The sequence below is a fragment of the Myxine glutinosa genome, chromosome 9, assembly GCF_964187855.1.
Source record: "Myxine glutinosa chromosome 9, kmMyxGlut1.1, whole genome shotgun sequence".
NCBI lineage: Eukaryota > Metazoa > Chordata > Myxini > Myxiniformes > Myxinidae > Myxine > Myxine glutinosa.
The window spans coordinates 13,978,226-14,001,641 of NC_136269.1; the positions used below are offsets into that span (position 1 = coordinate 13,978,226).

The following is a 23,416-nucleotide window of genomic DNA, read 5'->3' on the forward strand; positions in this document are numbered from 1 at the left end:
TTAAAAGAGGATCTACAGTCCAATTGGACAAAACATATAAATACTGACATTCATAAAAGTGAATTGAAGGTACAGTTGATGCAGAGATTAGTGCACTTAAACAACCAGACTGTAAGTGGAGGGAGTGCTGGATGGCTGTCGACTCCCAAATACACACTCAAACAAAGACACACACCTTGCTGCTGAGAAACTCACAAACTTGTGGTACGTAATCTAACAGACACCCCCCACCCGGGAATGGCGGAGCATGTGTGGAAGATACTTCACCCAAGGCACTAGAAGTGAGGGGTTGTGGGAAGTGGAAGAAAGTGGAGGAGGGACGGAGGGAGGAGGAAGTTTCAAAAAAGCAGAAGAACGAACCAGTATGCAGTGAATGTATTGCCCATGCCATGTGTTCAGGTAAAACGAAGAGTCCAATCAAAATAGGAACTTGCCTCGAAACGTTTCATTCACCTATTCCATTGGAATTAATTGTTCTGACATTATCCAAGATTAATTTGACACAATGAAACATCATTATCACCATACGTGACAGTTGCATGCGAGTTCAGGAAGAGTTACCATTCGATCCGTTGGGATAGGTATAACTTAGGAGTCACTTTAGTAGCCTCGATGTCTTCAAAAGTAACCAAGAGTAACACGACATCCTCCCCGGGATCGGTGGGATTTAGAAAACCCTGCAAATATCCAATTCCAGAAGATCAATCAATCGATCACGATGCAATGATTCACAATTCCCGACGGCAAAGCCACCCTTGTAAGAGCAAACATCATACGTTGATTCCCCATTTTGATGCTTTCATTTTCTGTTGCAAGTCTTTGCTCCTCTCCTTTTAAAAAGGCTGTTATAAGACTCAAATATCTTTGACACATAATCATTGAATGTTTTATTACAGGTTCTCAAAAGTAAACTCGGCGAGCAGTAAACACGGGGGAAAAAACCCCACCGGGTAGTGGAAAGTTTTACACGGTGAGGGCAATTAAAAGGCGTAACGAGGTTTACCAAAGTGAGGCATGTTGTGCATGGGATGTGTGCCAAGAGCAGGCAACGCATCTGTCTGCACATGAGGCAATTCCCCACGGAGTAAAATAATTAAATAAATAAATCATTGCAGTGGCAAAAAACAAACTTCCATTGTTGCACAATTGACCCCGAAACCCAACGAGGTAATTGCACATTGCACAGCCTCTTCAAAAAGGCTCTTCCAGTACAACACATGGAGTGAATGCGGCTATCCCAACTGCATGCTCCCCTTTGTGATGTTTCTGCACCACACCATACAAGTCCAAAATATTTTTGGAAGCATAAGCAGCTGGGCTTACCTTCAACAGGTAGGCTGGGAGGTCCCTAGTATCAATCGGTAGATGTAGAAGAAAACGGACACAGCATTGATTGCCCTGAAAAAGGTACAATATGATAATAATCTATATTATAACAATGCGACTGTGTCACCAATATGCCTCTGCATAGTCCCACAACGGGTAGATGCCTCGTTCACTGTCCTAAAAATAAACAAGTTTGATGTAAATCTCTGCACCTGTTTTCAAGTATCACATTTTCACCAGCCATGACAGGTTTCACATCGATCAGTGAAGCGGTTTCAGAGAAGGGATTTTAAATATCAGCTTTGAAGCTAATATGGCTGCCAAACCACGTGACATATGACATCAAAAATGTACACTCTGCATATGTATGGGTTGGGGATCACGTTTGTGGAGTTTCGTGTTGATCGGATAAGGTTCGTTTTTCTATCTAAGATGGTTGCCAAACCACGTGACCTATGATATCATCATTTTTAAACTATATGCGACAATGCTGTTAGATGGTATTTTAAAATTTCGCATAGATAGGGTAAGTGGTTTCAGAGATATAATTATTTAATATTTTCCTTCAATCTAATATGGCTGCCACACCATGTGACCAATGATGTTTTCATGATCATGTTTTAATCGCCATGCCTAGTCAATGACACATAAAGTTTAAAGTCAATCGATTTGGTGGTTTGGGAGAAGATGTTTTTCTGAAGGTTTTATGTTAAATCCAATATGGCTGCCAAACCATGTGACCCATGATGTCAAAATTTAATATTTCAATACAAATGGGTCATAGATCATGTGCATGCAATTTCAGATTTTTAGGATAAGGAATTTGATTAAAATAGTTTTGGCTGGTATACCAATTCACTGATGATGTCATCATTATCATGCTTTTGTTCCACATTGGGAGTACTTGACAATGTGCCAAGTTTCAAATTTTTCCATTCAGCGGTTTCTGAGAAATAATTTTTTTAAACTATTTGCGTTTAATCCAAAATGGCTGCCATACCACGTGACCTATGGCATCACAATTATCATAAAAAATCATTCTGCATGGGTGTCACTCCTACCCTGAAAGTTTCGTCTCAATCGGACATATGGTTGCTGAGAAAAACGAGGTTTAGCCCGTACGGACGGACGTGCGTACAACGCGAAAACATAATGCCTCCGACCACCTTCGGGGGCGGAGGCATAAAAAAGAGCCATACCTGTCTGTCTGTTTGTCATGCTATAACTTGAGAACAGATTAACGGATTCCAATGAAACAAGAATGCCAGATTCAGGGAATTCCCAGGAAGGTTTGTGATGCAAAAAGAGAAAAAGAGAGAAAAAAGGACAGTTTGTGTATGGGTAAATGGGCACACATGGCGAAACTGCAAACGCCAACTTGCGACGCTGGTTACCCCCCAATGAATGGCAGGATGTTCCAGGAATCCTTTTTTGTTCTTGCCCCATAGATTAGCCATCGCAGCAATTCATTAGATTGGTATTCTAGTCAGCGAAGCGACAGGTCTTATATTCTAGTAATTATAAATTGATCCAGCTACAATTGTCTGAAGAACAAGTGCATTTAGTCAGATGAGAGCGATTTGTTCATTTAATGTATCGGGTGTGAGGAATTAGCAATTTTACAAACAGGAATTTTCTCCTTTCACTGCCGAATCATAATGGGGCCATTGAACAAGAGATAAAATTTGCCGAAAAAAATTTCTACTTTCACAAGAATGAGCGCACTGCGACCACAACCTGCGGCAAAATCCGGTAAAGGGCTGATTTGGAAACTCTTAAAAGATGAACAGCGAGATTTGGAAACACATTTAATTAGTTATTAAAATTTTAACTTGCCACCTCTTATCCATGTCATCAGACCCATGGTTATATCGTCGCAAGGTCATGAATCGCTTAAGCGCAATATGGGGCCATTCAAAATTACGTAAAACATTTTAAAATAGTAATTTGCATAACATAACGCTTGATTACGTAACGCTCGATTATGTAACGCTCGATTACGTAACGCTCGATTACGTAACGCTCGATTACGTAACGCTCGATTACGTAACGCTCGATTACGTAACGCTTCATTACGTAACGCTTGATTACGTAACGCTTGATTACGTAACGCTTGATTACGTAACGCTTGATTACGTAACGCTCGATTACGTAACGCTTCATTACGTAACGCTTCATTACGTAACGCTTCATTACGTAACGCTTCATTACGTAACGCTTGATTACGTAACGCTTGATTACGTAACGCTTCATTACGTAACGCTTCATTACGTAACGCTTGATTACCGTGTGTTCTGACAGGCTTGATTAACCCTGACTATTAGTCGACATATGATGGATTTTTCGGGGTCCCTCGTTGTCAATAACAGTCGACACAACCAAAGCCAACGGTTTTAGTAATTTGAGTAACATAACGCTTGATTACATAACATAATAGAACGTTTGATTACATAACGTAACGCCTGATTACCATGTGCTCTGGTGTATGGTGCGTTCTGATGGGCTTGATTAAACCTTACTGTTATTCGACATGTGGTTAGATCTTTCGGGGTCCCTCATCTTGAATAGCAATCGACCCAAACAAAGCCAATGGAAATCTGATGCAACAAACCCTGGCAGTGCATGATCAACAGAGGCCTATGCGTCTGTGTTAAGCCCACCAGAGAACCAAGATGGCGGCTCTATCATTTCGTCCTGGTGTTATGGTGGGTGGAGTCAAGTGACAGATGTGGATGTGATCCAGCAGCTGTCCGACCAATGGGTGCACATGGCGATCTTTTTCCAAGCATTCAACACACTCCTCTGACACAAACCTTTATTTGAGCGGTGTATAGGCAACTGACAGCTGCCTCAATTGCTCTCAAAAATAAATAAATAAATAACCCGGGTTATGTGCATGAAGCAAAAACATGGCTACTGCTTATAATTCAAAACACCTCACTGCACTGGAAAATGTGGAGGAAGGGATACTGTACTGTAAAGGGTGGGACTTGTAATACCCTCTCCCACCTGGAGGCAATACACATTTACATAGAGAATTTGCATTACCCCCTCCCCAAGACCACCAACGAAGATAAAAACATCCCTATACACGAATTAGGGTCATGCTGATCCTATGTAGCAAGTCTGGATGGAATCGGCCCAGAATTGTAAGAGTAGTGCGACAAACACACACCTGTCCATGCAAAAACATTTGGCCCGTTATTTTTATGCCATACCCACAACTCAGCATTCCCACTTACTAGGTAGTCCTAACCCCAGGCAGGGAATTCCGCCAGAGTACCAGTACATTTGTTCATAATTGCTGCAAAAATATTCTATTACAAAGAACATAAAAAGTCTGATTATTAACTTTGTGTAGCTGTGAGGTGCCCAAGCGTCTCGTTTGCAGTAGGCATGGGGCAAGGCTTACCCAAGGGGGGTGATGCCCGGCAAACACCTCCAGATTCCTGCCATAATTGGTCTCCTCTGCCAATGAGTTGTACTCAAAAAGAAGGCGAGAACATTTATGCAGATGTTCTATCTGGTGCTCACGATACTGCTCAAGTAGTTCCGCAAGTAGTTTCTGCAGGCAATCTGCCTCGCAGGGATCCCAGTCTGTAAGGTGCTGTAAAAAACAAGCGTGTGCTCACCTTATCAAGCGAAACTGCCCTTTTGATTCTTCCTGTCCATTTATTTTTGCACATCCCACTTGTCTCACACAGTTTACACGATTCACACAGATCATTTGGCACATCCTCAATAAAACTCTGCAGGATATTCGACTTCCAAGTAAAAAAACAGCTCAACAGAAAAATTTATAGTGGTGGAACACGTTCCTCTATACATGGTTGGTGTAAGCTGGTTCGAATTTAACTTCAATGTTTGCTTATAAAAGGCAGGTTAATGTACGGTCGAGTGTTCATTTGAAGGGAACATCTTGATAATGTTGGAAAACAAAACACAAACTAGAGAGTTCATAGAACACCTTACCCCTTGCCGTGTTCAAGTATATAATCCAAATGAAATAAAAGAAAGATTTGAAAGGTCGTATAAAAAAATAATTCCGGAAGTTTACCACTGTTGATGCAGTGGCTTTTACACCACCTTATTTAACACGTTACTCGAGTTATTCATGCCTGTTGTTTGTGTCCTTTATAACATCCTTACTTTATAACAGTAACTTTCCTCTTTGGAATGATTTTCAATTTTGTTTGACTGCCAGACAGTCAAACGGAGTAAGAGTATTACCTCACTTCTCTCTGCGTATGTAGGATTGGGAGAAATTCAGATCCAAAGTACTATTAAACCACAGGTTCTTTTTCCGATTTGTATTCAAAATTTAACAACTCATTCAAATTAAGTAGTTCCTTGACCATTGACGAAATTGATGAATGATGAATTGTTTAATTAAATTAAAATTAAATGATGAATTGCAAAAGATTATGGGAATAGAGCCTGTGATGGATGCTGTGAAGAGAAACAGGTTGAGATGGTTTGGTCATGTGTTGAGGAAGGATGAAAGTGACTGGTTGAGAAGAGTGATGGAAATGAATGTAGAAGGAAGTAGAGGACCGGGAAGACCGAGAAAGACTTGGCTAAAGATGGTCGAAGAAGAAATGCGGGCAAGGGGGTTAACAAGGGGAGATGCAGAAAATATGGCAAAATGGAGAAGATTGTCATGGGGACCGGAAGGCTAACCCCCGCTCTTGCAGGGAAAATGGCCTTAAAATGCCTGTTGTTGTTTATTGTCTTGACCATAAACTAACATTTTATGGATGGACGCACAGACAGAAGTGAACCAATTGCTTGACCCCACTTTTTACTTTGTGTGCGCAAGGAAACTAGAACGGCACTCGGTAGAGCGCATCCCTCCACCAGACTGAACAGTTTACGTTTGTAGTTTGTATCTCACCGATAGGCCAGATCTTAACAAAAATCCAATTAGCTTGTTCCCTTCACCGACACAACTCATCCACCAAGTTTTGTCACAATGCGTACACAACTTTTTGAAATATCGTGCTATATAATCGTTTTTTGCCCCATCCCTCAATGGTGAAGAATCACAAAAAGTTCTCGTATTGTTACGGATTCGTCACTTCCGCCTTTGTTGTTATTATATACTTGTAGGATTTTTAGTTTCAGGTAATATTGTTGTTAAGATTTTTGTGTGAAATTGAGATGACTTTAGTAAAAGGTAAAAATAAATGTTTGTGGAGGAAAAAGGAAAACGCAGCAAAGAACTGGAAGGAGGTGGAGGAGGAGGAGAAGAACGGCTATGATAGAGATACAGCCGTGAATCGCGTCGAGGCTGCAGGCTTTTTTGATATTGGTCGCGAATGAGTTGAGATTTCCTGGGAAAGGGATTGTCCGCGACATCGTCACCTATTGCGAGTGCAATTAAACCTGCATCTCAGGTTTTATCACCAAGTGTGAGTCATTGTTGGAGAGAAATCAAGCGCCTCCATTACAGGCCGATACGCCATTTTGTCATCGAAGAAGAAGAGGCTGTCCGCTTGGTGCATCTTGTCGTGTCGTTGGGATTTCCATATCAACCTCACCGTGTGGAGCGTTGTTGGTTTACATATCGGCTCAATTCCCATATCGACCTCTCACTTCGTAACTCCTCATTCGCCGTCGTGCCGATACCTGCCTATTATTCTCGTCGTTCTGCACAGCTTCAACCAGCGTGGAGATCCGTGCACGGACTTTGGGGAAGGTTACATTTCACTCACGTTGGGCGTATCGTGAGTTTATTGCTTTGAGAGCATTGGGGAATGATGGTACTATCATAAGTATTGTTCATTTGATGCAAGTGACATTTTCATTGTACTTTCTTTAATAGTGTTATTATTGTGTATGTGAGAGTTCTTAATACGATTACTTGTTTTGTTCTACAATTGCATTGGTGTGGTTTTACCATGGTTTATTGGAACACGCAAAATAACATCTTTCTGCCGTGTTCCCACTCCAGACTCTGAGGTGCACCGTAACCGGAGTTTCGGGAGGTAATACGTAACACTATCCAGATCCAGATCTTCACCAATATCTATCAAAACTTGACAGCAGGACTAACGGTCACACGATGGAGGTTGTAGCGACTTTATTTGTCCCCTTCCCAAGTGAGTTTTCCCCGTCAAGGGGGTTGCATGGTAAGGTGTATATCTGTATTAAGATAGCTAATTGTAAAACAACATCAATACTAACTCTAACAGCCACTTTATAACTGCTGGCAGTGATGACCGGTTTCCTCTGCCTTCCCGCTTTCATACAACCCCACTTTCACATTATCATTATTTTTCCCCATCAATTTATCCCTAGATGATGATCAAGAAATTTCGTCATAATGACATCGTAATGGAGGCACCTATGACATCATCATTCACAAGGGTTATTCTCCATGGAGAGTTCTTTACAATGAGACATGTCTCAATTTTTTCTGTCCAGCACTTTTTGAGATATAGAGGTGCAAATTTTTTGGTTTTTCCAAGGTGGCGCCCGTACCACGTGACCTGTGACATAATTACCATTAAAATATTATACAGGCCGAGGCGCTCCTATGGTGAAAATTTCTTGTCAATAGGTCCAACTGTTGCAGAGAAAATTATTTTTAAAGGAAATAAATCCGAAAAATGGCAGTGGCACAATCACTTTGATGGCCTGAGAAGAAAAAGTGTTGCATTTCTTCTTCTTCCAACAATAACGACTTCTGGCTTCCAGACCGTACAACCAATCAATCATATTGGAATTAAAAAAACCTATTCCCCTTGATGACAAGCTACATTGCATTAAAGATTCAAGTCGATCAATGCAGCGGTTCAAGAGATAGAAGCTTTTTAAGATTTCCGTTCAATTATATTTATTGCGGCCAAACAATGTGACTTATCGCAACTTCCCAAGTAAAGTTTAACTTCCCCACAAGGGGAACATTTATATAAAGTTTCCACTCAATATCTTCAAAATTGAGGGAGGAGATAGGTTTTAAAGTTTATGCTTAAAAACGTCATAACTCAGAAACCATGTGATGTATGACGTCATCACCCGGGAAATTTTTGTTCATCATGGGTATGTGATTATGCATGCAAAGTTTGGGCTCGATCTGTTCAATCGTTGCAGAGAAAAAGAGATTTGTGTTTTTCACGAAAAACAATATGGCGGCCAAACCATGTGATGTATGACGTCGACATTTTTTGCATTCTGAATTTTTTTTTTGCTTAGGTCATGTAAAAACAATATCATATTCGTAGCATCAAGGGGTCTATTTGTGGCATTCTAACTTCATAACGTTAGCACTTTTAATATCCCAAATAAACATTTTTCTTTGGTCCCATTGCAGAATTTTTTTAGAATGAGCCATGACTCAATTTTTTCCATTGAGCCGTTTCGGAGATATAGAGCCAAAGTTGAAGGTATTTTCTAAGATGACGCCCATACCACGTGACGTATGACATCATAATTAGCAGTAAAAAATGATACATGTCTAGCCAATCACTTTTTGAAAATGTCCTGTCAATCGGACCAACGGTTGCTGAGAACATCAATTTTAAAGTTTTCGGAGGTGAAAAATCAGGCGGAATAATAATAATCCTAGGAAAGACAATAGGTATTCCTCTACATTTCATGTAGAGGAAACCTGATAATATCCCCCTCCCCAACGGGGTTTCCTTCTTGGACAAATTCCGTGTCAACGTATATAAATAGCTCATCATGGCGTTTCGTGGGGGCACCCTTGTATTATACACCGGAGTGAAAATACTGGCACATCATTGCAAATCCCCACACTTTCCACCAAAAGCAAAGTTAAAAGATGGCAAAAAGTTCCACCAGGAGTGACCCAATATACCAAATTTTTGGTTTAAAAAAAAATAGTTCTGTTTTGACGCCTGTGACTAAGTTCCTTTTACCTTGTTACTGTTCATTTTGTTCCTCTCCTGGTCCTCTTGTTATGCTCCTCTCTCTACTGTTCCTTTTATCCTGTTACATATTGATCAATTCAGTGTACGGCTCAGTCGTTCCACGAGCCTTGGCTATTCAACAAAAAAGTGTGGGATTTAATTAAGTAGAAGATTTGTTGTAAACAAAAGCCCAAATAAAATTTGACAAGATCATATCAATCTGCTTGACATTGAGACTCATTTTCATCATCCTGCAAGTATCTAGCTGGACAACGTGGATAAAACCTCCCCCAGCAAACGGGCAGAAGGGTTGTGAAGTCCAATGATGTGGCAATCCCCATGTTGACATGCCTCAGCGAATGCCCTATTCATCGGGAAATACAGAATTTTCCAGGAATTCCTGCGATGGAGGCCATTTGTGATGTTTTAGAGTCGTTCATGGATCTACTAACTCATAGCCTCCCCAAATAAACGATTTGGAGATTCACAAAGTTGCATGTGCTGCTTAATGACGTCACTGGGAGAGTTCGTTTTCGTCATGAGACTAGACGTGCAAGCTTGGTACAAGTTGCCCAACATGCCAGATGGTGGAGGCAAGAAAGGGTGTGGAAGGAAGGCTCTGAAGTACAAAGTTCATGAAGCAAGAATTCCGCAGGAAATGTGGTTTCACCTTCCTATTGCCGTCCATATTAAAAAGACCATTTCAAACCCTCAATGGGAACATCGGCGATATCGATTCATTTAGGTTATTTTTTTAAGGAAACCGCATCGTGACAAAGTGGCATCGACTGTTCCACTTCTGCATTTCTCCAGTCACACAGGCATCGTCATACTCCACGAGCTTCACAAGTGATGGGACAAAGTAGATCTTCTTAGGCCTTGTGCACACCTGCATGTTCAGCTCAATGGATTCAAAGCATCGCTCCCAAGGTGTAATCCCTCCTTGACGTAAGCCTGGAAATCATCCCTTTGAAGGGCTCACAGAAGAGTTTTTGAGGCCGAGGTGATGTCATCAATTGATGTCTTTGTTATAATCAATGATGATGGATTTATGTTCGGTAAAAGGATGAGTATGGAGAAGTTGTAGAATTGGGAGAAGAAAAATTGCAATAACCTCTCGACATTAAATGTACTGAACTTGTTTTAACATTTGTTGAAAACATCAGTGTACAAAGGTTAAATATAAACATCTATAGAAAGAAACTTTGCATTAAAATAAAACACTGACGAATCAATCTGTCGGTTATCAATCTGTTAATAAACAATTATTATTCCCACACTTAAAAATAAATAATAATAATAATAATAAAATAATGGAGAGGATATTGAAATTGGCTCCGCCCATCACGCTATCTCCTCCTAAGCGGTTGGGCAGAAATTCAAACTTGGCAGTTATGATCACCACATGGCAAGAATGCATGAGCGCAGTATCATTTTGGTACATTTAAAAAACATTTTTAATAAAACTTTGTATATGCAATTGAGTTTGGGGGACGTATGGAATATGTAACGACTTTTTTGGGATTTGAACCCCGGTTCATGCCACAGGGATGGGGCCTTCGGGTCACAAGGGTCAAAATAGAAGATTTTTTAAACTCCAAATTTGATATTGGGTCTTTCTTGGTGGAAGTTTTTGCCATCTTTCAACTTTGCTTTAGGTGGGAAGCGTAGGTATTTGCAATGGCGCGTCATCGACTTCGCTCTAGTTATTGTTAGTCTAAGTCCAGCCCAGCCCGGCTCTGACACGGAGAAGTTTAAAGTTGATATTGGGGGAAATAAAACATCATTCACTAATTTTCTGTCATACAATCATGAGTTATTCACAGCAGAGCAAAGAACACTCATAATTCCCCATCATTGGTTACTCAATATGACAAACAAAAACAAACAAACACAATACGGATACGGCCTTGTTATTTGAGTATTTGGGTATGGCGGAACACTGCTAGAGGTGAGTCTGATATACTGAAGAGTGCAAAAACCATCACTTAGAACCTTAACTGCATCCTTTTGTATTCAGTGGTTGCATTTCTGCTCACACATTATCCTCTGCACCTGCTTGACACCTACCTACCCTCACTTTTGAACTCTGCTTTGAACCTTGATGTCTGTGTATAGCTATTACACTAATTAACCTAGAACGACTCGGAGTGCGTCCTCCACCAGGCTGAGCAGTTTATGTTTTGTATCCCACTGAAAGGCTCGATCTGGACCCAGACCTTAACCAAATTCAAATTCGCTTGCAGTGTTGTAGTCGAGTCCAACTGGTCCGAGTCCAAGTGCGAGCTGTTCGAGTCAAAGTCATTACTCAAGCCGAGTCCGAATACTTGGCATTCAGAGTCCGAATCCGAGTCCTCCAAAAAGTGGACTCAAGCCCGGACTTGAGTCCTACATCACTGCCGGCTTGTTCTTGTCACATATCCAACTCATTCATCTAGTTTTATCATAACTCGTCCACAGCTTTTTAAAATATCGTAACATTTTGTTTTTGGTTCCATCTCTGAATGTTGCAGAATTACTTGAAACACAACACAACAACAACACAACAACAGGCATTTTAAGGCCATTTTCCCTGCAAAAGCGGGGGTTAGCCTTGCGGTCCCCATGACAATCTTCTCCATTTTGCCCATTTTTCTGCATCTCCCCTTGTTAACCCCCTTGCCCGCATTTCTTCTTTGACCATCTTTAGCCAAGTCTTTCTCGGTCTTCCCCGTCCTTTACTTCCTTCTACATTCATTTCCATCACTCTTCTCACCCAGTCACTTTCATCCTTCCTCAACACATGACCAAACCATCTCAACCTGTTTCTCTTCACAGCATCCATCACAGGCTCTATTCCCATCATTTTTCCCATCATGCAGAATTACTTGAAAGATTTTTAAAATTCTCAGATCCGAATCCGGATCCTCACCAAAATCAAATCATTTCTTCATTGTCACACACCCAACCTGTCCACCAATTTTTGTCCGGATCCGTCCACTTACAGACATATCTTGAGATATCCTGCTCACAGACAAACAGACAGACAAACAGGGGTGAAAACATAACCTCCGTCTACCTTTGGTGTTTTTGTTTTTTTGTTTTTTTGTATACAGAATCGAGGCTCGTGAAAGAGCTAATATTCATCACAAAAACAAATCAAAGAGACAAATTCCATGGATACCAAAGGAGGAGGGTTTGGTGAGCAGAGCGGGGTGCCAGACCGTATCGAAGGCACGTGATATGTCGAGGGAGACAGCTCTAATTTCCTGTTTGGCATTGAGGACCTCCATCCATTGTTGAGACAGCAGAAGCAGCATGACCAGAGTAGAGTGACCTGGTCTGAAACCAAATTGATGATCAGAGATCAAGCCATTGGAGAAGAGGAAAGATTTCATATCCGAAGCAATGATGGATTCCATGACTTTGCTGATAATTGGAAGAAGGCTGATTGGTCTGTAGTTGCTGGGATCTGTTTTTGCACCTTTTTTGTGCAAAGCGGTGATATTGGCTGATTTCCAAGCAGATGGCAGATGACCTTGAGCAAAAGAGAGGGTGAAGAGAACAGAGAGAGGGAGTGAAAGAGCGGAAGAACAGGATTTTAGGACCCGTGGGCTGATGCCTTTAGGTCCAGTTGCAGAATCAGAGTCGAGGGTTGACAGAAACTTTTCCACCTTGTCAGGAGGAAAGGACACAGAGTCCAGGAACAGCTGGGTATGACTGGGTACGGTGGGTACAGAGAGGGATGGGTTTGGGACACAAGATTTAGAGGCAAACACAGAGTTGATGCATTCAGCTTTTTCACGTGCGGAGTCAGCTGTGTAGCCATTTGAGGTGAGGGGGGGGGGGGGGGATGGAGGGGGAACAAACACCAGAAACAGATTTGACCAGGCTCCACCAGGATTTGGAAGAGGGAGACAGATAGGAGAGTTCGGTCTTGAGAATGGAGAGATATTGTTTCCTGGCTCTCCTGAGGGTGGAGACACACTTGTTTTGGGCTTTGTGAAAGGAAAAGATATTTCCTTCCGTTGGATTTGCTTTCCAGGAGACGAAGGCAAGTTGTTTCTGGGCAACAGCCTCATCACAAGATTCCGTGTACCATGGACGGGAGGAAGGGTATGACAACTGAAGACGAGATGGGATAAATCTGTGCATGAGAGAGAGCAATTTACTTTGGAAGAATTCCCAGGATGAGTTGATGTCAGAGGCGGTAGAGATGGGAGACCAGTCCAGATGATTGATGGCTGCTTGAAGACCGTGTCAGTTGGCCTGAGTGAAATGCCAGACTCGTCGACGCTGAGGAGGGCTCCCTGAGAATGGTCAGAGAGATGTCCACTTTAACAAGGACATGATCAGATGATCCGATTGGAGCAGAAGAAGAGCAGCAGACATTTTCAGGGAAGTTAATCATAACCAAGTCTAGAACAGAAGATGCTCTGTTGACTGAGATCCGGGTCGGGAAATTGACAGATTGTGTCAGTCCCAGTGAGTCGCAGAAGTCCTTTGCTGAGGAGCCATGGCTGGTGAGAGAGGTACCCATACCCAGCCAACTGGCATGGTGACAATTGAAATCACCACATATGAGGAAGAGAGAGTTGGGATGGGTAGATAGAAGTTGGTCCATATTATCAGACAGCGAGATGTAGATGGAGTCATCACTGTTTGGTGGACGGTACAACACACATATGAACAAGAGGTGGGAGCGAAGGGGAAGCCGTAGCCAGAGGTATTCCTGGGGGTGAGGTGGAGAGAGGGCAGTGCAGGGCGAGTGAGGAAGAGAGTTTTTGATAAAGATGATTAACTAAAGATGATGATTAATTAAAGATGGTGGTGGAGGTAATTAACGATACACAAACTAACAATATTTCCCCAAAACTATAAATGGGTTTTACAATCACCGGTAATCTTTCTGGATTAGGCATGAAGTCCGTATCTTCTCCAAATATGAAGTCAGGAGATAGCTCTGGGTGCAAGGCATTGAAAATGACATCCCCTGTGAAACAAAAATGGAATTCAGCAATAGATTTGTACCCTGTTACTCCAGTAAGAATTGATGAGGTTGTTTTGATCTGTCATACTAGATACAAAGACAAAATATTTATAAACGTACATGTGAGGGTTTCTCCTGCATATGGAATGTGCAGTTTGAATCGGTCACAGCATGGAGGAGGGGTCACAGACGGACATCTGGAACACAAGCACATAGGATTGTATGAAAGGCCTCACTCTATTGAGGGCACAGCTCGCTTGTTAGTTCACGTCTCGTGTTACGCACTGTGCCGAGAAGTTAGACACATACCCACTTGCCACGTCTGTGATGAACAGTGTCCCGGGCCCATTACGGCCCGTCCGAAGAAGGAAGTCCACTTGATTCCTCACTTCGGGAGAGAGGTTTGCCAAAATCTCCTCTATTGACATATCTTCACAACTTGCCGCTCACAATGTAGAAATATGGCCAAGGTCCAACACTTCTTACTGATGTGTCTTGGCCCTTGTTGAAAGGGATGAAGATTGTAATCTTTCACCAGAAAAAAATTAATCTGAAAAATTAAAACATTCTAACTACCATGCCAGAAGATTTCTCCATAGTACAAAACTCAGGTGCCACAGGTATAAAACAGAACCATCAAACGCACAGCTCAAATGTTGCTGGAGGACGATGTGTTTTCATTCTAAAGTTTAACTTCAGTGGCACACGATTAGCAAGGACACAAGGTTATGCAAGGACACAAGGTGATGTAAGGACACAAGGTTATGTAAGGACACAAGGTTATGTAAGGACACACAGTTATGTAAGGACACAAAGTTATGTAAGGCCACAAGGTGATGTAAGGACACAAGGTGATGTAAGGACACAAGGTGCTGTAAGGACACAAAGTTCTGTAAGGACACAAAGTTCTGTAAGGCCACAAGGTTATGTAAGGCCACAAGGTGATGTAAGGACACAAGGTGATGTAAGGACACAAGGTCATGCAAGGACACAAGGTGATGCAAAGACAAGGTGATGGAAGGGCACAAGGTTATGTAAGGACACAAGGTTATGTAAGGACACACGATTAGCAAGGACACAAGGTTATGCAAAGACACAAGGTTATGCAAGGACGCAAAGGACACAAGGACATAAAAGGACACGAGGGCATCCAAGGACAGAAGGTTATGCAGTTATACAAGGTTATAGAGTTATACAAGATTACACAAAGTTGAACAGTGTTAAACAAAGACACAATGGCACAATAAAAGACAACTCTGCCCCATGGAGCCTGCTCTGCTCCAATACAAAAACACATACTTGAGGATAACACATAACTGATGACAAGCTCCACAGCAACCAAAGAGTATGGGGTGGCCAGGACTCTGGACACAGACACACAGAGAGCGACAGAGACACACAGAAAGCGACACAAACACACACACACAAATCCTAGTCTTGTTCACACACACACACACACACAGCACCACACACACACACACAGCACCACGTGCCACACACAGCGCCACACACAGCGCCACACACAGCGCCACACACAGCGCCACACACAGCGCCACACACAGCGCCACACACAGCGCCACACACACACACACACACACACACACAGCGCAACACACACACAGCGCAACACACACACAGCGCAACACACACACAGCGCAACACACACACAGCGCAACACACACACAGCGCAACACACACACAGCGCAACACACACACAGCGCAACACACACACAGCGCAACACACACACACACAGCGCCACACACACAGCGCCACACACACAGCGCCACACACACAGCGCCACACACACAGCGCCACACACACAGCGCCACACACACAGCGCCACACACACACACACACACACACACACACACACACACACACACACACACACACACACACACACACACACACACAGCGCCACACACACACACACACACACACACAGAAAAACAAAGATAGACACATAGACACAGACATACACAGAGTCATACACACACAGCGACACACACATACACACAGAGCGACACACACATACACATAGAGCGACACACACATACACATAGAGCGACGCACAAACACTCACAAAGCGACATACACACATACAGTCATGGCCCAAAATATTGGCACCCTTGCACTTTTTTCAAATAATGCATCATTTCTTCCAGAAAATTGTTGAAATAAAAAAATGTTTTGGTATTTAGGATTACATTACATATATTACACAATACATATGTATTTCTTTGGTTTGCAGTGGAACAAAACAAAAAAGGCTGAAAAAAAATCACTAAATCTTAGCTTATTCCACACAGAAATCCTAAAATGGCCTGGAAAATATTATTGGCACATTTTAGAGGTTGTTAGAAATAATTCGATTTCAAGGTGATTCTCCTTTACTTTGGAATTGAACTCATCTGTGGTGACTTACAGGTGCCTGCAATATAAAAAAATCACTCATCCAACCAGTTTGAATAGAGAAAAGGAGTCATTCTGCTGTTTTGCGTCACTGTGTATACCGCAATGACCATGGAGAAAAGAAAGAAAACCAGAGAATTGTCGGAGGAGGTTAGACACAAGATTGTAGCCAAGCATGGACAATCTCAAGGAAACAAGTCCATCTCCAGAGACCTTGATGTCCCTGTGTCCACCGTACGCAATTTTATCAGGAAGTTTAAGGCCCGGACAAGGCACCTCGATCAACTGCCAAACAGATTCAAGCTGACCTTCAGACACAAGACACGACAGTTTGAACTCACACCATTCATTCGTCGCCAACATAATGAAAGGGGGTTCTATCGTAGGAGACCCAGGAGGACCCCACTGCTGAAAGAGAGACATAAGAAAGCCCAACTGGAACAAGTTTTTCCAAAACACACCGTAACAAGCCAAAATCCTTCTGGGAGAATGTCCTGTGGACAGATGAGACAAAATTAGCGCTTTTTGGTAAAGCACATCATCTCTATGTTTACAGAAAACAGAATGAAGCCTTCAAAGAAAAGAACACCTTCCCTACAGTCAAACATGGAGGAGGTTTTGGGGTTGCTGTGCTGCCTCTGGCACTGGGTACCTTGAATGTGTGCATGGCGTCATGAAATCATGAGAGTACAAAGGCATTTTGGAGCACAATGTTCAACCCAGTGTCAGAAAGCTGGGTCTCCGTCGAAGGTCATGGGTCCTGCAGCAGGACAATGACCCCAAACACACTTCAAAAATCACCCAGGAATGGTTGAACACAAAACGCTGGACTGTTCTGAAGTGGCCAGCAATGAGTCCAGATCTAAATCCCATTGAACACCTGTGGGAAGATCTGAAAACAGCAGTTGGGAGAAGGCACCCTTCAAATCTGGGAGAACAGGAGCAGTTTGCACAAGAAGAGTGGGACAAACTACCAGTACAGAGGTGTCGTAAGCTCATTCATGGCTACAGGAAGCGCTTGACTGCAGTTATTTTGTCCAACGGCTGTGCTACCAAATATTAAGTTGAGGGTGTCAATAATTTTGTCAAGGCCATTTTTTTTTTCCTGATTCATGGATATATTACGTTCTGAATCAAAAACAAAGGTTTTGTAACATTAACAGTGAAATGAAAAATTGTGGAGAATAAATACTTTTGTCAATTTCAATTTGTTTAGAGAAAATGTGTTATTTGAAAAAAGTGCAAGGGTGCCCATATTTTAGGCCACGACTAAAAGGCCACCACAAAAATCGATAGTGACACAGAGCGACACATACACACACAGAGCGACACACGCACACAGAGCGACACACGCACACAGAGCGACACACGCACACAGAGCGACACACGCACACAGAGCGACACACGCACACAGAGCGACACACACGCACACAGAGCGACACACGCACACACAGAGCGACACACGCACACAGAGCGACACACGCACACAGAGCGACACACGCACACAGAGCGACACACGCACACAGAGCGACACACGCACACAGAGCGACACACGCACACAGAGCGACACACGCACACAGAGCGACACACGCACACAGAGCGACACACGCACACAGAGCGACACAAGCACACAGAGCGACACACGCACACAGAGCGACACACGCACACAGAGCGACACACACGCACACAGAGCGACACACACGCACACAGAGCGACACACACGCACACAGAGCGACACACACGCACACAGAGCGACACACACGCACACAGAGCGACACACACGCACACAGAGCGACACACACGCACACAGAGCGACACACACGCACACAGAGCGACACACGCACACAGAGCGACACACACGCACACAGAGCGACACACACGCACACAGAGCGACACACACGCACACAGAGCGACACACACGCACACAGAGCGACACACGCACACAGAGCGACACACGCACACAGAGCGACACACGCACACAGAGCGACACACGCACACAGAGCGACACACGCACACAGAGCGACACACGCACACAGAGTGACACACACGCACACAGAGTGACACACGCACAGAGTGACACAAGCACACAGAGAGACCAACACAGAAAGAAAAGCACAGAGAGAGACACAGAAAAAGACAGACACACAAAATCGGAAAAGCGTAGGTTCTGCAAGGTAGAAACAGAAAGTACGAGCCACCTCCAATCGGGATGTAAAAACAACTCATGTCAGAACAGCTGCACACACAAAGGTACAACAGGGTTTGTGGAGTAATCTACCGGCACATCAAAAAAAAAATTCAATATCACAGTTCCAGAAAACCCATGGAAATATGAATCAAAAGCAATCATTGAAAACAAGGAGGTTACACTCACGTACGGCCATCGAGCGTGAACATAGAGAACAAAGCATCAAAGGGTAGTGTTATTAACCTTTGTGGGGTATATAGACTGCAGTAGATCTACGATTAGATGCGTTCGTCGATGTGAAACACCCCTTGGAGAGGTGGGATTTTATTTGTATTAATATTTTTGGAACATCAATATTATGCTACTATCACTAGTTTTGTTATTAGAAGCGGCCTTGGAAAAACGCCACGATAAAGCTATCGTCACACGGATATACACCTCAACATGCAACCCCATTGGCGGGGAAAACCCCATTGGGGCGGGGGACAAATGAATTTGCTAGAACCATCATTGTGCAACCCTTAGTCCTCCTGTCAAGTTTGGTTGAGATTGGATAAGTAACGACCAAATGGACCAAATGTATCGCGCGGTCAAAAATCGTCAGACAGACAGACAGACAGACAGACAGGCACTGTATTGCGTATTTTAGTACGATGACAATTCTGCAGTTCTTCATGGATTGGAAGCTCTCGGTTGGCTTTGAGGCTCTCTCCCAGCATTCTTGCTTTCCGACACACATCAGGGGGTGGGATGTCAGACAGGAGTGGAAGTACAGGTGCTGATTTCAGTGTACTGCAGATTATCCGCATCAGCGTTTTCAGGACAGTATCCAAGTGTTTTGTGCGGCTGCTCTTTGCCAAAGCAGAAGAACAGTATTCCGCTGCAGATTACACAAGAGCAAGGTGCGTGCACTTGATCCCCAGCAGGTGCCCGCTAGTTTCCAGATGATGTTTACCTGGTCTTGATCTTTTCTGTGACCCGTTTTAGCCGTTCTCGGAACGTGAGGCTGCAATCAAGCGTGACTCCAACGAGGTACTTGGGGAACAATTCATTCTAGATTTGTTTGCTACAAAAGGAAACCTGGAGTTTGCTGTTAGACAGTCGGTTGCTGAGATGTAAAGCGGTAAATGTCGTCCTAGGTGAGTTTTAGGCGGAGGCACAGTCGATGAAATATTGCTCCAATACGTTTACATCCTGGAACAGGGTACGGCTGAGATCTTCAAGTTTGATTGCTTGGGTAGCAAGGGTAAGATCATCTGTGTTGGAAAACTTTCTGTAGGTGGGACAAGGCATGTCACTCACATATATGTTGAAGAGGATTGGAGCTAAGACAGACTCTTGCAGAAGACCATAATTCAGAGTCCTTATGGAGTTTGGTTACTCTCCGAGTGAAATCCTATGTATTCGATTGCTAAGCATAAAAGAAAGGACACACATTGTGGCTTTGCCTGGGAAAGTCCTTGGACCTGGAAAGTCTATGGACCTGGAAAGTCTATGGACCTGGAAAGTCCATGGACCTGGAAAGTCCATGGACCTGGAAAGTCCATGGACCTGGAAAGTCCATGGACCTGGAAAGTCCATGGACCTGTAAAGTCCATGGACCTGGAAAGTCCATGGACCTGGAAAGTCCATGGACGTGGAAAGTCCATGGACCTGGAAAGTCCATGGACCTGGAAAGTCTCTGGTCCTGAAAAGGCCCTGGTCCTGCAAAGACCCTGGTCCTGGAATGTCCCTGGAAAGTCACAAGAACCTGGAAGGTCTGGCAGGTTTCAGCAGAGGACCATGTTGCCACACAGTATCATACATTAATGAAAGGTCAATGAGTGCAACACCTGTGGTGAACACGCATAGGTAGCCAGCTTGTTCGTTGGGAAGGTCGGGCTGCCTCTACCAGTGGAGAGAGCCTGGGCAGGAGCGACACGTCTGTGAGGGCGCAAATTGTCCAGGAACTCAGGATAGACACCACCAATTCATGCTGCCTTCCTTGTCATTCCTTTAACAACATGTCGCTGTTCAACTGCGGGAAAAGCTTCACAGTTATGGTTTAACACCGGAAGTCCCTCCTGCTTGGAATCAATATATTGAATCGATAGTGACACCTTTTGTACGTCTTTAAGTTTAACAAAGATTGGCCGCCACCTGCGAGTCATGAATGAATCAACATAAAAAAACGTTCCGTCACCAAAATAACAAAACAAGCGATTCATTCGCACAAACGTGCACCAGGAAATGATCACGAACGGTGGTCGCCTGTGGGAGCAGATCATCCGCTCAGGAATCCGGTCACGGGGATAGAAACACCAAGGGAATGGAGGTCACGATGAGGAAAACGAAGATGAGGGGTTACAAAGAAAAAATCAAGCCACAAACATCGAATAAACAAGCTCCACCAACCCGCCAACTCAAGCACTTCGCAACCTGAGGTAAATGTTGTTGTTGTTGTTGTTGTTATTACATATCGCGTCAATGTTGAATAATTTGTAACTATTTCGCTTACCTTTAATGGAGAAATCTTTATCGTTCCTTTAACAACATGTCAGCATTAAACTTTGTTTAAAAAAATCTTCGCAGTTATAGTTTAACACCGGAAGTCCATAGTATTTAAAATAAATGGACCGAATCCATAGGGATACCCTTTGTATGTCTTTAAATAAAGATTGGACACTAACTGCGCGTCCCCAGGACCTTATTTAAATTAAAAAACTACATTCGTATCTTAATTTAAACACTACTTTAGTAATAATATTAAAGGAATATCTATTTATTACGTACGCAAAATGACTGAAATATGGTGTTAGTATTAAAGGAACATCTACTTATTACGGACGCAAAATGACTGAATTTATGGTGTTATTATTAAAGGAACATCTACTTATTACGGACGCAAAATGACGGAATTATGGTGTTATTATTAAAGGAACATATATGTATTACGTACGCAAATCTTCGGATGGCTCAATCTTCCCAGTAAGCTGGTGTTTTACTCATTTTACCGACCTCAGAAGGATGACAGTGTTATGTTTGATGGTTATATGGGTTTTTATTCGCCTCCGTTGGACTTGGTCCGAAACGGAGGGGCTTATGGATTTCTACAGCATTTATTTATTTATTTGTTTATTATGATTCTGATGTAAACTACCATACTCTGTCTGTGCAGAGCTTCGGTGCTGCCAAAGCGGTTCCTTGGCAAGGGTTGTACTTGCCACTTGGTGGTATGCCATTGCCTTCCCAGCAGTAGTCATGGCAGGAATTTGTAATTTGTTCAGGATGTCGGCGATAACTGCTCAGGTTGGCGGATACTATAGTCCAGGACCTCGTGACTGCAAAGGGAGAATTAAAGGATAGAATCGATTTAACAGATGAATACAATAGAATGGAAAAACCTATTGGAGAATATGTGGGGTTGGAATGTTGGAGAGGATGTAAGAGATAGAGGCAAAGAACATTTATTTTTAATTTAATTTTTCTCTACAGCTATTGAGGCCCATGGGAGAGCACTTGCTTAGATGAGAGAATGAGGCCAAAATTGATCTGGATTTGTTTGAGGGAGAGCTAAATGAAACTGCAGGTGTACCTAACAACATCGCATTGTGTATGCAGTATACTATGTAAGATCATACAAAGAAGTGGAAAATTAGTTAAATTAGAGCAAAGTCGACGGGACGCCAATAAAATTTACCACCTACAACTAAGTTGAAAGATGGAAAATTTATTCCACCAATAATGACCCAATATCAAATTAGGAGTTAATTCCCCCCCCCCCCCTTTGATCCCTGTGACCTGAGGTCCCCACCCCCTGGGGCATTGACCAGGGGTCAAATCCCAAAAAAATTCGATACATATTTCATGTGTCTCCAAATGTTGATTTCATATAAAAAGTTTCTTTTTAAAATTCTTTAAAATGTGCAAATAATTGCATTTTTTTATATTTGACCTTTTGACCACACCCAAGCCAAAAATTACACTTCTTTTGCACCTTTATGCCGTGTGATGATCATAATTATGAAGTTTGATGAGTTTCTGCCCAACTCTTTATGATGAGATAGCGTGACGGACAGACAGACAGACAAATGGAGGCGATTACAATATCCCCCCCCGTTTTTTTTTCAAAAAAATATATCTATGATTCTATGAGATGGCAGGATAGCCTGGAGGTCTCAACCCAGCTATAAACTGCCATCCTGGATTTCTGGATGCAGGGTGATTCATCAATGTGTGTGCCGCCCCTCGGACGGACGTTAAACGGGCGTCTCGTCTGCCCGGCATCTGATGGTGGACGTTATAGATCCTACGGTGTCCTTCACAAAGAGTCGGCGAGATATCGCCAGCACCCTGCACATCATTCACTCTCAGCCGAGTGTCCTGCATTGGAGTGGTGAGCCGCCCGAGATTGTAACCCCTAGCCAGGGACGCTGGAGTGATAGAAGGGGGAAGAATTTATTTTCAGGGCAACATTTAAAAGAAGAATAACACCATACCCTTCCCTTTATCGATTTGGGGTAGAAAAAAAAAATAGAACGATGCGACCGTGTCGCCAATATGCCTCCGCATAGTCCCACAACGGGTAGATGTCATCACTCTGCATATGTATGGGTAGGGGATCACGTTTGTGAAGTTTTGTGTTGATCGGATAAGGTTCGTTTTCT

General features: G+C 43.0%; 1 protein-coding gene across 2 annotated transcripts in view; it reads right to left on the reverse strand.

The window, feature by feature from the left end:
- The window catches only part of LOC137435629 (BRISC and BRCA1-A complex member 2-like), a 44,552-nt gene extending 23,329 nt beyond the window's left edge, over window positions 1-21,223 (reverse strand). Inside the window, exons 1-9 of one of the 2 annotated variants that reach the window (XM_078784106.1) lie at window positions 21,165-21,199; window positions 20,603-20,693; window positions 14,479-14,670; window positions 14,290-14,366; window positions 14,078-14,172; window positions 4,739-4,933; window positions 1,324-1,398; window positions 562-677; window positions 176-275 (exon numbers count right to left, since the gene is read on the reverse strand). In XM_078784106.1, coding sequence (XP_078640232.1) covers window positions 176-275; window positions 562-677; window positions 1,324-1,398; window positions 4,739-4,933; window positions 14,078-14,172; window positions 14,290-14,366; window positions 14,479-14,597 — 777 coding nt within the window. In that variant the 5' untranslated portion in view covers window positions 14,598-14,670; window positions 20,603-20,693; window positions 21,165-21,199. Of the gene's footprint in view, window positions 1-175; window positions 276-561; window positions 678-1,323; window positions 1,399-4,738; window positions 4,934-14,077; window positions 14,173-14,289; window positions 14,367-14,478; window positions 14,671-20,602; window positions 20,694-21,164 lie in introns of both variants that reach the window. The other variant, XM_078784105.1, reaches the window with a different exon arrangement.
- Window positions 21,224-23,416: the final 2,193 nt, after the last annotated feature.